General features: G+C 44.5%; 1 protein-coding gene across 1 annotated transcript in view; it reads right to left on the reverse strand.

Moving 5' to 3' along the window:
• Nucleotides 1-16,881, reverse strand: part of LOC111966131 (neural cell adhesion molecule L1-like) — a 57,344-nt gene that overhangs the window by 6,007 nt on the left and 34,456 nt on the right. Inside the window, exons 15-20 of the mRNA XM_070444339.1 lie at nucleotides 8,284-8,399; nucleotides 7,719-7,932; nucleotides 7,506-7,625; nucleotides 6,778-6,954; nucleotides 1,324-1,437; nucleotides 853-1,002 (exon numbers count right to left, since the gene is read on the reverse strand). Coding sequence (XP_070300440.1) covers nucleotides 853-1,002; nucleotides 1,324-1,437; nucleotides 6,778-6,954; nucleotides 7,506-7,625; nucleotides 7,719-7,932; nucleotides 8,284-8,399 — 891 coding nt within the window. The remainder of the gene's footprint in view (nucleotides 1-852; nucleotides 1,003-1,323; nucleotides 1,438-6,777; nucleotides 6,955-7,505; nucleotides 7,626-7,718; nucleotides 7,933-8,283; nucleotides 8,400-16,881) is intronic.

Below are 16,881 nucleotides of genomic sequence, written 5' to 3' on the forward strand. Positions count from 1 at the left end.
TGTGTGTGTGTGTGTGTGTGTGTGTGTGTGTGTGTGTGTGTTCTTGCATTCACATGTGTGTCTGCCTGCCTGTCTGCATACATCATGGTGTGTGTGTGTACAGGCTATGCTCCAGTACCTGCTCCCTCTGATCTCAGTCTCCCAGAAGGCTGGTGGGAGGAGCAACAGGACGAGCTCATTGTAATGGCTGGAATGGAATCAATGGAATGATAACAAACACATTAAAAACACAAATACAACGTGTTTGACTCTGTTCCATTTATTCCATTCCAGCCATTACAATGAGCCCATCCTTATTTAGCTCCTCCCACCAGCCTCCTCTGGTGTGTACTTGTATATGTGTGTGTGTGTGGGGATTGGTTTAACTATACATGTGGGAACCAGAAGTCCTCACAAGAATAGTAAACAAACAAAAATTTGACCAACTGGGGACATTTTGTTAGTCCCCACAAGGTCAAATGTTATTTCTAGGGGGTTTAGGATTAAGGTTAGAATTAGTGTTAGGAACTAGGATTAGTTTTAGGGTTAAGGTTAGGTTTTTAGGTTAGGGTATGTATGGATTAGGGTTAGGGAAAATAGGATTTTGAATGGGAGTGAATTGTGTGTCCCCACAAGGTTAGTTATACAAGACTGTGTGTGTGTGTGTGTGTGTGTGTGATTGAGTGGGTGTGTCTGCGTCTAGGTGTGTGTGTACAGCCTGTGATTCCTACCAATCCCTCAGGTTTCAGTCTCCCAGAATATATATATATATATATATATTACTGCCTCCGGTACGTACCTGCTCCCTTTGTGGTGATATCAGTCTCCCAGAATATATATATATATATATATAATACTGCCTCCGGTATGTACCTGCTCCCTTTGTGGTGATCTCAGTCTCCCAGAAGGTGTTGTTGCTGAAGATGAATCTGAGGCGGTACTGTGACCCCGGGGTCAGGCCTTTCAGCTGGTAGAATGATGCAGACGAGTTTAGCTTCTCAGACTGCTTCCACTTCCCACCGTCTGAAGACAAAATAACCACTTTATTTGTTTAGACATAGAAATAGACAAAATATATATTTTCCCTTCTTGTTCTTACAGGCAGGGGAGTGAAGTTATATTTATAGATTTTTATTTAAAAAATATGTCAGTCTCCTCCAGAGCGACTATGTTTAAATTTCATGTTTACAGTCAGTTACAAATGTGTTTGGTGTTTCCACATGCATACTGTTGGTCAGCTGGTAGTGTATGTTCTTGTTGAGGTACTGGACCTGGAAGCCAACACTCCTGTGTCTCTGCAGTGACACACGCACGGCCACATGCACACACAAAGCTCATACGTACCTTGCTTGTTGAGGTACTGGACCTGGAAGCCAACACTCCTGTGTCTCTGGCCTGGCACCCAGCTCAGGTTAACAGACTTCTCTCCTACAGACACGCTGATGTTGGACGGAGGAGCTGGAATGGGTTGAGACGGGGTTAGGGTGATTCTCATCGAACCAGTTGTAACCATGGCAGTAGCAAATTGAGTTAGAAAACCATGATGCATCTGCAACAATCAACTATCATTCTAAAGACTAAGATGCCTAGTTTATGGTGCAGTGTTTTATTTGAAATGCATTTGACATTTTTGCCAGAATTTTGTACAGATTTCACCCCAAATTCTCATTACCAATACAATTTTACTTTAGAAAAACCAAACTTAACTGAATAAAACAAAATATGTTGCTGCTGTTTGTCCACAAATCATACAAATAGTATACTAGTGGAAGTTGACATTAAACTATAATATTTATTACATAAAAACACAGTGTCTGTGTGTTTCTCATTACATAACACTTTTTCAAGTTGCTGTAAAAATTCCAATCAAAGTTTTATTCACCCATGATACATCATCTCGAGGAGTAGTCCTTAGATGAGCACAAGTTAATTTAATTTATTCACCTATATGCCTTCAGAATGAGGATCATATTCTCAAACAACACCTTTACGACACTAGACCTTCTCATTGAACAAATTACTAAAAAGCTCAAATTGAGAAAAACTTAGAGAATTATTACCTTACCAACATGGAGGCATGAATGGGCTTTAGTGATGTGGTCAACACTTAGAGAATTATTACCTTACCAACATGGAGGNATTACCTTACCAACATGGAGGCATGAATGGGCTTTAGTGATGTGGTCAATTGTTTGCTGACTCATAATGTCTGTCTCCTATTACTTGCAGATTGAGCCAAGGGCCTCTCATTACCAAAACACACATTTCTAATTTCCGCATCATTTTTAGGTTTCTAATTTGCGCATCATTTTTCGGTCTGTTTCGGTCATGATAACCTTAATTTAGGTCATGATAATAAGCTCATTATAATGTAAAGTCAATGGACGTGCTGTGCTAGTAACTTTAATTATTCACAAGGCCCACTGCTTACACCTATTGTATAGGTTTTTTGTAAAACATCAGTTATTTGATTAAGTAGGGGTTGTCAAGAAGTACACATTTAATTTACTTGAAGCCACAATATGGAGTTTGTGTTTCAGCAAAGAGCAACCCTGCCACTTAAAGGAGGAGATAACCCATTTTGACAGGTGTACCTGTTTTAGCGCTTACCTATACTGTCGTCTGATATCCCAAGACAGTTTTTGGTCCATATCCCACATATTTAAATACTTTATAGGCATATCATGTTATGTAATTTCTCCTTAGGATCCCATTCAATTTTGAAATGCATCTAAAATACCTTGGAACCACACATATCCATGTCATTATTACACCAATATTACCTGTAAAGGCCTTGGAGAAATCATTTTTTTTATAGTCACTTTTTTATGTTTGAAAATACTTGCGCGTAATTACAGTCAAGTTAAAATAAATAGCCTGTTTGGCCCTGTCTGGGAGTATCATCGGATGGGGCCACAGTGTCTCCTGACCCCTCCTGTCTCAGTATTTATGCTGCAGTAGTTGTCGGGGGGCTAGGGTCAGTCTGTTATATCTGGAGTATTTCTCMTGTCTTATCCGGTGTCCTGTGTGAATTTAAGTATGCTCTCTCTAATTCTCTCTTTCTATCTTTCTCTCTCTCGAAGGACCTGAACCCTAGGACCATGCCTCAGGACTACCTGGCATGATGACTCCTTAATGTCCCCAGTCCACCTGGCCGTGCTGCTGCTCCAGTTTCAACTGTTCTGCCTGCGGCTATGGAGCCCTGACCTGTTCACTGTGATTACTATTATTTGACCATGAACATTTGTGAACATTTGAACATCTTGGCCATGTTCTGTTATAATCTCCACCTGGCACAGCCAGAAGAGGACTGGCCACCCCTCATAGCCTGGTTCCTCTCTAGGTTTCTTCCTAGGTTTTGGCCTTTCTAGGGAGTTTTTCCTAGCCACTGTGCTTCTACACCTGCATTGCTTGCTGTTTGGGGTTTTAGGCTGGGTTTCTGTACAGCACTTTGATATATCAGCTGATGTAAGAAGGGCTATATAAATCAATTTGATTTGATTTTGATTTGGGGGTACGCCATACCGGTAAAACGTGAGCCTATCACAATTAATAAAACATGCACCAACAAATATAGGCGTATACACCATTATTTAATTAACATGAACAATTTGCGAATTGACTGGAAGCCGGGTGGTATACGCTTCAAATTGCGTTGTGGTTTGAGAAGAACCCTACACTTTGTTAAGGCGGGGATGAGTGGCTGAGATTTAGCCTTCCGTAGAGACGCTCGTGGACAAGGCAGAGGTGTGTGGCGGAGACCGAGGTGCGTGTGGACAACAGTGGATCCATCAATTCAGGCTACAAGTGTAGGTCTCATGACAATCACATAATTTCATTACGCTACAGGCAGTGGCGGTTCTAGACCATTTCAACTGCTAAACCGCTACTGGCTACAGGTAGGATAAGTTATGTCTGTTTCCATTCATCAAATTGCGTGTGAACAGTGCACGTGAACGAAAGTGCGTGTGTAGCCTACAACCTTTGTTAAGTTATTGACAATCGGATGAAAACATGATGACTGGTTGTGTTTTTCCCACATTAAAAGGCATACTGTAGGCAGCGTGTCCATAAGGTTAGGAGAAGCTAAGCTTCCCTAAAGTAAATTAAATTCCCAAAATGATATAGCCTAATTAGCTTATTCCTGTCTATACAGAAATAAATAAAAAACAATTCAAAATAGGCTACTACACCAGAAAGCATGATTTGGAGGAATCACAGAAACACAGAGGAAGATTAGCTTCTATACTGAACAAAAATATAAAGCAACATGCAACAATTTAAAATATTTTACTGGGTTACAGTTCATATAAGGGAATCAGTCAATTGAAATAAATTAGGCCCTAATCCATGGATTTCACATGACTGACTGGGCAGGGGTGCAGCCATGGGTGGGTCTTGAAGGGCATAGGCCCACCCACTTGGCAGCCAGGCCCAGCCACTGGGGAGCCAGGCCCAGCCAATCAGAATGAGTTTTTCCCCACAAAAGGGCTTTATCACAGACATAAATACTCCTCACCCCCGCATTGTGTTGTTTGACAAAACTGCACATTTTAAAGCAGCCTTTTATTATCCCCAGCACAAGGTGCACCTGTGTAATGATCATGCTGTTCAATCAGCTTCTTGATATGATTATCTTGGCCATGGAGACATTTCTCACTAACAGGGATGTAAACAAATTTGTGAACAACATTTTAGAGAAATAAACTTTTTGTGAGGATGGAACATTGGACCAACACACATGTTGTCTTTATATTTTTGTTCAGTGTAGATGATTGTTAAGTTGCGACTGTCAGTGAAAAGCAGAAAGACCCTGCCAGGCATATGTCAATATTTAAAAATACAATCGCAGAAAAACAGTTTGGAGAGCAAATGGCTAATGCTGTAAAGTGTACAATGAAAACTAAAGTCTTTTAGTTATCAAAATTTGTATTTTACATGAGCGAACAATAGCCTATCTTACATCGGCCATATCCCCGGTGAGTGTGCATATTAACTGTCTTCAAATAAAATAAAATAAAATTGTAGTTGTCACATGCACCGGATATAACAGGTGTAGTAGACCTTACCGTGAAATGCTTACTTACAAGCCCTTAACCAACAATGCAGTTTTAAGAAAATAGAGTTAAGAAAATACTGACTAAATAAAGTAAATGTTTTTTATTTTTTATTAAGTAACACAGCAAAATTACTATAACGAGGCACTATACAGGGGATACCGGTACTGAGTCAATGTGCGGGGGTACAGGTTAGTCGAGGTAATTTGTACATGTAGGTTGGGGTAAAGTGACTATGCATAGATAATAAACAGCGAGTAGCAGCAGTGTAAAAACAAAGGGGTGGCCAATGCAAATAGTCCGGGTGGCCATTTGATTAATTGTTCAGCAGTCTTATGGCTTGGGGGTAGAAAATGTTAAGAAGCCTCTTGGACCTAGACTTGGCACTCCGGTACCACTTGCCATGTGKTAGCAGAGAGAACAGTCTGTGACTGGAGTCTTTGACAATTTTTGGGGCCTTCCTCTGACACCGCCTGGAATATGCCACTTTTGTTTGTTTTTGGACAATCATTTCCTCCTCCAGGTTAGATGGACGTCATATTCTATGTGTCTCCCCTTTTCGTAGGCCGATTATATGGACCAGACAACATCTGTTAGTCAGTGCCAGCAGAGTAGGCTACCCTGTCGTTTCTGTAGTATAAAATAATGTGTGCAAAGAAATTAATTCCACTTTCACCCCTGATTACAGTACTTATAATTCAAATGAGGGGTATTTTAGTCCATTTTATTAAGATCAGTGATTTCAGTATTAAGCAAGTCAAATTTTGGGATTAACAGATGACAGTTTGATGATGTATTGGGTAATGAATCTCTAGTAGAGCTCAGTACAGTTCTTCAATAGCAAACTTTGCAACACTCATTACCGAAACATACATTCTCATCTCTGAAACCTGTTTATTATTGCCATAAGCACCAATATTTAGGAAATATTAGGAAAAATAAAATGTCTACTTTAGTCATTTTGGCTGAATCAGATGGTGTGCCTTTTGTTCTTTATCCGAATATGTGTATATAAAAATAACACAAGTCATGTTGACAATAAACAAGATTCAGAAAAGGTTATGTGTTGCATTAATGAGATAAATGACTAAATAAAAGTTTATAGTTAAATAAGAAATATATTTGTTTTCATTGTATGTTTACCTCAGACCTTATCATTATGTAAGCAATGTTTAAAAATATATATACTTTTTTGGACTTCAGAAACTGTTGCGGTAAATGAGAATTTGACATTGCTAGTTGTGGAAATTGTAGTAGAATGCATCATATTTAATCAATAAACATAACAATAATTATGAAATAGATCTATACAGATTCTAATCTTAGTGATCCAAGAGGAATTATGGTGGAAAATGTTTATTTCAATTTTGTGTCATTTTCGTGAGAATCACTGAGTTAGAATCTCTTTCACCCTTCGTATCCTGTTAGTGTTAACCCTCTCAGTAATATTACTTATGCACTAATACTCCACAATGTAACCACAGCGTGATAAATCCACCAGTAAACAGTATCGGTTTTTATGTGTATGAAACCRGGAGACAAATTTCCACATTGTGTGGACAAAAACGTTTTTCTAATTCTAATCCTCCTGCAGTACTGCCTCCATCCAGTGTGGTGGCGCCCTGCCTGGTGATGGGCTCTCAATCAATCAACCGATCAATTGACCAATCAATCAATCAATCAGCCTGTTAGTGTTAACCCTCTCGGAGTGTTAATATAAATAATCCTCCTGCAGTACTACCTCCGTCCAGTGTGGTGGCGCCCTCCCTGGTGATAGGCTCTCCGTCCCCGGCCGAGGTGCGCCCCCTCAGGTAGAAGCGGTAGCGGCTGTGAGGGTCCAGCTGCTTCAGGGTCAGGTGAGTGACCTTGTGATCGTCTATCGTCTCCACCTGCATCGGGCTGTCGCCACTCTTTACGACTACAGAGGACAGACAGGAATGGTTATGTTAGTGTGTGTGTGTGTGTGTGTGTGTGTGTGTGTGTGTGTGTGTCTATCTATCAGTGTGGTCATCTATGGTCTCCACCTGCATCGGGCTGTCCCCACTCTTCACAACTATAGGGGAATAGAGAGGAAAGGTCGACTAGAACAGTCAATAACGTTTTTCTCTGACAGAATTTGAGGGATGGTCTATAACGTTATGTAGGTTTATTATATATTATATTATTCACTAGCCATCTCTAGAAGTGACTTGTAATACATCAACAATATGTCACAGAAACAACAGAGATAGATCAGTGATACCATATGATAATAAGTAGCACTGTTGTCTTTTACAAGACAGAGAAACAGACACAAGACGTGTAGACTTGCTTTGACAGTCAGTTGAACACACATATTTACATTTTAGTCATTTAAAGGAGTAATTAGGATTAGGTGCCTTGCTCAAGGGCACATCACTAGATTACTAGACTACCCTCGTCTAATTAAAGATAGCCAGTTAAGGGGGAGAGGTGTAGTAAGGTAACCACTCTGGTACTGCAGCAGGTATCCTTTGAGAACCCCGTTGGGATGGGCAGGAGGTGTCCAGTGTAGGGTCATCTCTGTGCCTGCATGACTGTCCAGGAGTAAGGACATGGGGGGGCCAGGAGCTGACAGGGACACAGGCACACTTGATTAGAGTATCCTTCCACTGCAGTGTACACTGCCCCCCCCCCCCCCCCCCCGCTTTCCCTTTCTCTCACCTCCCTCGTCAGTTTCAAAGGACAGGGTCTTGGAGGGGGGCCCCTCTCCCTTGCTGTTGAACACAGTGACGGTGAGGGTGTAGTGAGAGTAGGGTCTGAGTCCCCCCAGGACCCTCTTCTCCTCTTTGGGCCCTGTCTCCACCTCAACACTGGTCTCTGGCTCTCTAGCCCTACGGCTACCACGGCCCCTGGAGCCAAACCTCGTCAGGTGGATCTGGTGAGGAGAGAGGGCAGAGGAGGAAGGTTATACGCTGTAATAATGCTCTATGTAGCTCTATGTAGCTGTAAGGTCATGTTTATGATGTGTAATGTATGCAGCCCCGGTGGTGGCCCCTGGAGCCAAACCTCAGCAGGTGGATCTGGGAGGGAAGATGTTATAAAGCTCTATGTGGCCATAACGTCATGGTTATGATGTTGATATGACACACAGAGGGGGGAAGGTGTAAAGGGGACACAGGAAATTAGACTATTCATGAGGTCATGAGTTATTAATGAGTTATTCACATTGCATAGATCTTGACAGTCATTGTATCTCTCTTGTAGTAGTTATTTCAGTGCCACAGACCTTATATCCCAGCAGGTGTCCTCTGACAGTCTTTTCGTTCACTGGTTCCCATGTTACCCTGATGGCTGAACTGTTGAGCAGCACCATACCCACATTCTTAGGAGCCTCCAGGGGGACTGTAGGAAAGGGAGGGAGAGAGAGAGAGAGATGCAGAGAGGGGAGAGAAACATACAATCATTATCTTGCTCAGCATCATAATCACTTGAGTGTTTATTAGTGTATTGTTTACCGGTGAACACAATAGACTAATTGGTCATCATTAGAGGGAGAATACGAGGAGAGAATGAGAACAGCAGGAATGAGAGTGAGGGAGAGAGAGACAGAAACAGCTCATCTCTTGGCAGTAGCACTGTAGACTACTTTATCACTGACCTCAACCCAGAGTCTCTCAGAGCGTTCACAGTCAGCCCACTGACCCCCTATCAGACCACAGCAAAATCACAGTCTACTTGAACAGAGCAATACTCAATCATGAGGCATCAAAGCCAAAGAACTGAGTAACATTAAGAAATGCTTAGTGGAGGAATGCAGTTTGCCTACCAACAAACAATTAGGCAACAGCAAATTCATCCCTTTTAGACAACTCTGGGTAAAACTTCCACTGCAATAGTGAAGTGTAAACTTGGCAGTAGAAATCTTAACAGTATTTTGACTCAGCTTCCCTATCCATCTAAAATCTCAAATAGAAAACGAAGAAAATGAACAACAATGACAATGGTTTGATAAAGAATGCAAAAATCTAAGAAATAAATTGAGAAACTGTCCAACCAAAACATAGAGACCCGGAAAACCTGAGTCTACGCCTTCACTATGTGAATCACTAACAATACAGAAATACACTACGGAAAAAGGAACAGCACGTCAGAAATCAGCTCAATGTAATTGAAGAATCCATAGACTCTAACCATTTGTGGAAAATTGGAAAACAAACAAACAACAACACGAAGTTATCTTATCCAAAATGGAGATGTATGGTAAACCACTTCTCCAATCTTTTGGCTCTATCAAAGAATAAAGAGCAAAAATATACTGATCAAATACAAAATCCTAGAAAACTATTAAAGACTACCAGAACCCACTGGATTCTCCAATTACTCTTGATTACAGGACAAAATAAAAACCCTCCAACCCAAAGGCCTGTGGTGTTGATGGTATCCTTAATGAAATGATCAATATTACAGACAACAAATTCCAATTGGCATATTTTAACTTTAACATCGTCCTTAGCTCTGTCATTTCCCAATATTTGGAACCAAGGACTGATCACCCAATCCACAAAGTGGAGACACAATTTGACCCCAATAACTACCGTGGATATGCGTCAACGTACTTGGGAAATACTATCTGCATTATCATTAACAGCAGACTGTACATTCCTCAATGAAAACATGTACTGAGCAAATGTCAAATTGGCTTTTTACCAATTACCGTACAACAGACCATGTATTCACCCTACACACCCTAATTGACAACCAAACAAACCAAACAAAGGCAGATCTTCTCATGCTTTGTTGATTTCAAAAAGCCTTCGACTCAATTTGGCATGAGGGTCTGCTATACAAATTGATGGAAATGGTGTTGGGGTAAAACATACGACTTATAATCCATGTACACAACAACAAGTGTGCGGTTAAAATTGGCAAAGACACACACATTTCTTCTCACAGGGTCGTGGGTGAGACAGGGATGCAGCTTAAGCCCCACCCTCTTCACATATTAATCAATAATTGGCGCGAGCATTAGAAACAGTCTGCAGCACCCGGTCTCACCCTACAATCCGAAGTCAATGTCTACTGTTTGCTGATGATCTGGTGCTTCTGTCACCAACCAAGGAGGGCCTACAACAGCACCTAGATCTTTGCACAGAGTTCTGTCCGAGCCTGGGCCTGACAGTAATCTCAGTAAGACCAAAATAATGGTTTCACAAAAAGGTCCAGTCGCCAGGACCCACACTCATCTAACACCGTTGCCTAGAGCACACAAAATACTACATACCTCGCCTAAACATCAGCACCACAGGTAGTCCCAGAGCTGTGACGATCTGAGAGACAGGCAAGAAGGGCATTCTATGCCATCAAAAGGAAACTATAATTTCACCTACCAATTAGGATCTGGCTAAATACTTGAATCAGTCATAGAGCCCATTGCCCTTATGTTGTGAGGTCTGGGTCCGCCCAACCAACCAAGATTTCACAAAATGGGACAACACCCAATTGAGCTCTGCATGCAGAATTCTGCAAAATATCCTCCCTGTGCTACGTAGAACACCAAATAATGCATGCAGAGCAGAATTAGCCGATCCCACTAATTATCAAAATCCAGAAAAGAGCCGTTAATTCTACAACCACCTAAAGAAGCGCATTCCCAAACCTTCCATAACAAAGCCATCACCTACAGAGATGAACCTGGAGAAGAGTCCCCTAAGCAAGCTTCCTGGGCTCTGTTCACAACACAAAACACACCCCGACACCCAGGACAACAGCACAATTAGACCCAACAATCATCTGAGAAAACAAAAGATAATTACTTGACACATTGGAAAGTTAACAAAAAACAGAGCAACTAGATGCTATTTGGCCCTAACAGAGAGTACACATGGCAGAATACCTGACCACTGTGACTGACCCCAAACTTAAGGAAACTTTGAACTATGTACAGCTCAGTGAGCATAGCCTTGCTATTGAGAAGCCGCCGTAGGCAGACATGGCTCTCAAAGAAGACAGGCTATGTGCTACTGCCCACAAATGAGGTGGAAACTGAGCTGCACTTCCTAACCTCCTGCCCACAATTATGACCATATTAGAGAGACATATTCTCCTCAGATTACACAGATCCCAAAGAATTTGAAAACAAATCCAATTTTGAATAACTCCAATATCTACTGGGTGAAATTACACGTGTGCCATCACAGCAGCAGATTTGTGACCTGTTGCACAACGAAAAGGGCAACCGTGAAGAACAAACACCATTGTAAATACAACCCTTTATGCTTATTATTTTAACTTGTGTGCTTTAACCATTAGCTTTAGTCATAAATATGACAATTTGTAATGTCTTCTTGTTTTGAAACTTCTGTATGTGTAATGTTTACTGTTAATTTGTATTGTTTATTTCACTTTGTGTATTATCTACCTCACTTGCTTTGGCAATTTTACACATGTTTCCCTCATAAAACCTTTGAATTGAATTGAATTGAATTGACAGAAACAGAGAGAGTGTTCAGGGGAAGTTAGACACTCTGTATTATACATAATATGACATTTGTAATGTCTTTTATTCTTTTTGAACTTCTGTGAGTGTAATGTTACTGTCATTTGATTGTATTTCACTTTTGTATTTTATCTACTCACTTGCTTTGGCAATGTTAACATGTTTCCATGTCCACAAGCACCTTGAATTGAATGAGAGAGGAGAGAGAAGATCATTACGAATGAGAAGGAACGCGCAGTAGAGAGAGAGAGATCATTACAGAAGAGAAGAGAGCGCAGTAGCGAAGAGAGACTCATTACAGAAGAGAAGGAAGAGACGCAGTAGCGAGAGAGATCATTACAGAAGAGAGGAGAGAACGCAGTGCGAGAGAGAGATCACTTACGTCGAGAGAGGAGAGAACGCAGTAGCGAGAGAGAGAGATCAGACAGAGAGAGAGAACGCAGTAGGAGAGAGAGAGATCATTACGAGGAGGAGAGGAGAACGCAGTAGAGAGAGAGAGAGATATTACAGAAAGAGAGGAGAGAACGCAGTTGTGAGAGAGAGAGATCATTACAGAAGGAGAGAGAAACAGCCAGTAGAGAGAGAGATCATTACAGAAGAGAGGAACGCGTAGCGAGAGAGAGAGATCATTTACAGAAAGAGGAGGCCAGATAGCGAGCGGAGAATCATTACAGAGAGAGGGACGGCGAGGAGAGGAGAGATCATTACAGAAGAGAGAGAGAACGCAAGTAGCAGAGAGAGTCATTCAGAAGGGAGAGAACACTAGTAGCGAGAGAGAGAGTCATACAGAAGAGAGGAGGAGAACGCCAGATAGCAGCAGAAGAGAGGCAATACCGGGGAGGAAGCGTAGTGAGAGAGGGATATTCACAGAGCCGAGGCGCTGAACGCCTGCCTTATCCCCCCCTCCCCCCATTTCTTCCATCGTGATCAGCGGATGCAGAGATCATTACAGAAGACGCGCCGCTCGCCCCCCTCCTCTCTTCTCTGTAGCTACCTGCACGCAGCATCCATCTCTCTATAGCTCTAGCAGGCCTCGATGCATACGCCTCTAAGCTGATTCGAGAGACCGAATCATTCACCCCACGGATCTCCGTGCCTCCCCCCCTCCCCTGCTCTCCGTTCTCCGGTCCGCCCCTTCTCTTATCTTACTCGACGTAGCGTCGACTCTCATTACAGACACAGACGAGGAAGCAACGCCTCCCCCACTCCTTCTCTCTCAGTAATGCGAATGCGATCGAGTCCCGACTTCATCTACCCTCGAATCGTAGGTTGCTTTCTCCCGAGACGGTTCCATACCCGCCGCTCTTTTCTCTCTCCCGAGTCTCCCCGAGGCGAGACGCTCCTTTCCCAGTAACATAGTACATGGAATGCCCTCCGTCCCTCGCTCTCTGCACTGTCCGTCCCATGCTCGATGAAGGAATGACGATAGACATATTCCCTGCACTTAGATTGGCCGTGTAGACGCTTCCCTCCTAAGCTCTGAGACGAGGCACGGTCCATCTACCCCATCCAATGACTCCTAGCACGCTCGATGTCCCTCTCCCTACACGCCCACTCTACGTGCCTCGCAAGTAGCGCACGTACACCGTACTCTCCCTACATCAGAGCAGAGATGGAGAGCACACGTGCCTCCCCTCCCTCTTTTCCTTCCCTCTCCCTCCTCCTGTACCGTCTCGAGCGAGCGAGTCTTCTACGATAGCAGCGATCGACCTGAACCCCCAGTCGCCTGAGACTCTGTGAGCTCCATTACCTCCACGAACGCATGCATCGGATGTCAGACGCACGCGCCGTCCCTCTCTGTCCGTCCACGTAGCCCCCGCTGACGAGTCATCCCCCATTCTTCAGCAAGAGAGGTCATGCGTCACCGACTCCCAGCTTAGCGCAGAGACTGAGATCTTGAGTCCAGAACAGCAGAGATAACCGCCCGTCTACTCTGTTTACCTCCCGACGCGATCAACCCTTGCTCCTCTCACATCTCCTCTTTGTCCCTCGTCTAGCTCTCCTTTCTTCTCCGTTCCTCCTCAGCGACTCTAACCTGGGTGGCCGGTTACAGGAAGGCGAAGACGCCTTCCCAGTTCTTCCCTCTTCGAGCTACTGGAGAGTCCTCTCTACCAGAGAGAGAGGACCGAACTGGCACCACCTCATGCTCTTGCCCCTGCTCGCTGTCTGCTGTGCCCTCCGCATACCATACACGAGGCCTCTCGTTTCTAACGCTACTGCCTCCGCATGCAGAGCGGAAGCATCTTCCCGTCTAGAGACTTAGTTCCCATCTGCCCTTGTCCCTCTCCGTCCTACGCCCACCCTGCGAGGCATTCGGATCATTACCACGAAGTACTGAGACGACGCGTGTCCGAACCGCCCGTCCTTCTTCATTGGACTGACGTACGTATGTGCCCATGGTCTCCACAAGCGAATAGACGTGACGTGACTCTCCCAACACGTCCTCTCCAGTAGAGTCGAGAGAGAATCCGATTCCCAGGAGAGACGGGAAGCGCCCCGCTCCCTCGTTCTCTTTCGCCTCCCTTCATGGCGGCAGTAGGCAGCAGGAGAGAGATCCATTATCCAGAAGAAGACGAGAAAGCACCATCCACCCTCTCCCTCAGGTCCATCGCAGTAGCAGAGAGAGAGCATTACAAGACAGAGAGGCAGAGAACGCAGTTACGCGAGAGCGGAGAGAGGTCAATACAGAGAGAGGAGAAACGCTAGTGCTAGAGAGAGAGATCCTCTACAGACGACGGGAGAGGAACCGTCCTACAGATTACCCTTCCCGCCGTACAGATTCATCTACAATTCCGAGAGGAATCCGAGACGCAGTGAGCGAGAGAGAGGATACTTACAGCAACAGAGGAGACAACAGCAGTAGGACACGAGCAGAGCGCTCAGTATCACCAAGAAGAGAGGAGAAACGCAGTTCGACTCGAGATAAGACTTCCATTTACAGAAACGAGTGACCGAGAACGCGTTACCGCCCGAGAGACGATCGTTCTCTCAGCTCGAGAGGAGAGAACGCCCCATTCCTTCTCAAGATGGCTTCGAGCAGGAGACTCAGCCGAAGGCCGGTACTCAGGAATCTCCACCGCCTTCAGTAGCGCAGAGCAGTCTTCACGAAAGAAGAAGCGAGAAGGACCACCTCTCTACTCGTTCAGAGAGGGCTCAATTAAACAGAAAAGATGAAGCGCACAATCCGATGCACGCGTCACAGTTGTCCGAAGCAGCGATCTCAATTACCGAACGGTCGAATGCGACCGCCTCTTCTCGTCAGCTTTCTCTCTTCCTTCTCTTGTCTGCAAGATGAAGAAACGTCTCATCTCTCTAAATCAGAGAAGGGCAGTGACGCGTAAGACGGATCGAAGAGATCAATTAACGTGAGAGACAGGAATGAACCGCCCGTTCGCCGTGCGAGAAGCAAGATCCAATTTCAGATCGCCGAGTCTCTCTCTCTCTGCAAGTCAATCGCCCCTCCCCCTCACCATCCCTCAGCATAGAGACGTAGTGCGAGTCATAGAAGACATAGGCGTGCGTCGACCCAGGTATCCGTCAGTTTACTCACTTTCGGAGGGCAAGCTACGCCATATCAGCACAGTTGAAGGCGCCCCGAGCCATTCGTTAAGCGTAGCTCTGCATTCCCCACGAAGGAGCATCATCCGAGAGAAGAGGGCACCGGCCTCTCGATCTCCTCTACTCCCGCCTCTGCTCTCTCCCTCTGTTCCCCGCCCTCTCTCTCTCTCTCTTCATCTCAAGGAATTATCGAGAAAGATCCTACTTCTAACGAAAGTGAAATCGAGTGAGCATCTTCAGTCTTACCCAGCACGTCGTTGTCCTCCTCCTTCACACTTTGAGATGTCATTAAAAGAAGAAGACTGTTGTCTGTAACAACTAGAGAGAGAAAAAAGCGTAAGGCCACCCGGACACGCTTTCCTTAGAAGGAGAATGGAGAGAGAATGACTCACAAGATTCTTACACACATGAGAGCAGGGGCTGTGTTGAACAACAATAAGAGTAGACATCACGAGCTTCGATAGCGACCTTTAAAGTTCGAAAAGAGCTTACAGCCTACTAAGCTCAGAGAGGAAGTACACAGTCTGTGAGCTATGACGGTCTGACTGATAACCAAGATTCCTCCTCTCGGTCATGGTATCGACATTATGTTTTACAGAAGTCTGGTAGTGGAGATTACTGAGTGAGCGCACCTCTGTTAGTTACGGCCTCCAGAATATGCGCGAACGAAACTCATTACAGAAGAACGGGCAGGCATCCGCCCGCAGAACACAGTTGTTTACAATGTGAGTTCTCTTCATTGTATAAGGTCAAGCTAACACAGTCGTGCGTAGTATTCCTTTAACTGAGAATCAGACGTCCGAGACAATGCTCTTCTCAGAAGAAGCTAGCCTTAAGTCCAAGGCAATAGTAGCGAGTCTACAGATCATTAAACGAGGAGCTGGGAAGAGTCCGCCGGATCCTATCTACCTCCTCATATTCCTCCTGATTTTGAAGTAACTGGACTGTGCTCCTACATATCAAGAAGAAAGCGAGGAGGTAAGAGTCGTGTTTCGACTAACTTAGTTGGTGTGAACGTCTTCCCCTTCACCTATGGTACTGTGCCGTAACTGCACTGTCCAGATTCCTGTCAGCTCACTACTGGACCCAAACACAGCAAGCCACACACGCCCTCGTCATGCCTCATGTCGAATGGATACAGGATAACCACGAGAAAGTTGAGAGCAAACGCTCGTACACAATCCCACAGATGCCAACCAAAGAATCAAATTCGCAATGGAGACCGATGCCAGAGAGAAACAAGCTTCACAAACTACTTGGCAGGTTCTTGTCGTAAGAGGTCTGTCTGGACGCCTGTTACTGGGAAGGTGGAGTTGGACTGGTCAGTGTGTTACCAGCATAGATGCCTCTAATATGGAAGAACGACATATCTCATACAGGAAGAACGAGGAACAAGATGCGCCCTGAATTTGATTCAAAAACAAGCCTGGAGTTGTAACTTGAGCGAACGAAAGAACCTTGCTAGATCGGATGGCTCAATCTGGTTTTCACGAACAGCAGAGAGAACAGTGAAGGGGCCACCAAGAGTATAGTCGAGAGCGCCTGTCTCAATGTCTCTCAACCAGGAATGTACGAGAGAAGGCCCTACCTGGAGTAGTCGAGCGAGGCAGGGGGTACTCTGTCCATTCTTTAACCCGAGGTGCAGAATCGAATACCACGAAATGAACTCCTCCTCGCACTAGGCAGTGCCAGAATCCGACGAGGTGCACGCTCAGCTCACTCTAATCTAATCCTAGGGAGGATTACATCGTCTATAATCGGCTACTGCTGAGCTGTAAACCGTAGTCGGGAGAGAGCTAGTCCTTCACCGGTCACGATAAGTGTGAGGAC

Source organism: Salvelinus sp. IW2-2015, linkage group LG7 (assembly GCF_002910315.2).
Source record: "Salvelinus sp. IW2-2015 linkage group LG7, ASM291031v2, whole genome shotgun sequence".
In the NCBI taxonomy this organism is placed as follows: Eukaryota; Metazoa; Chordata; class Actinopteri; order Salmoniformes; family Salmonidae; genus Salvelinus; species Salvelinus sp. IW2-2015.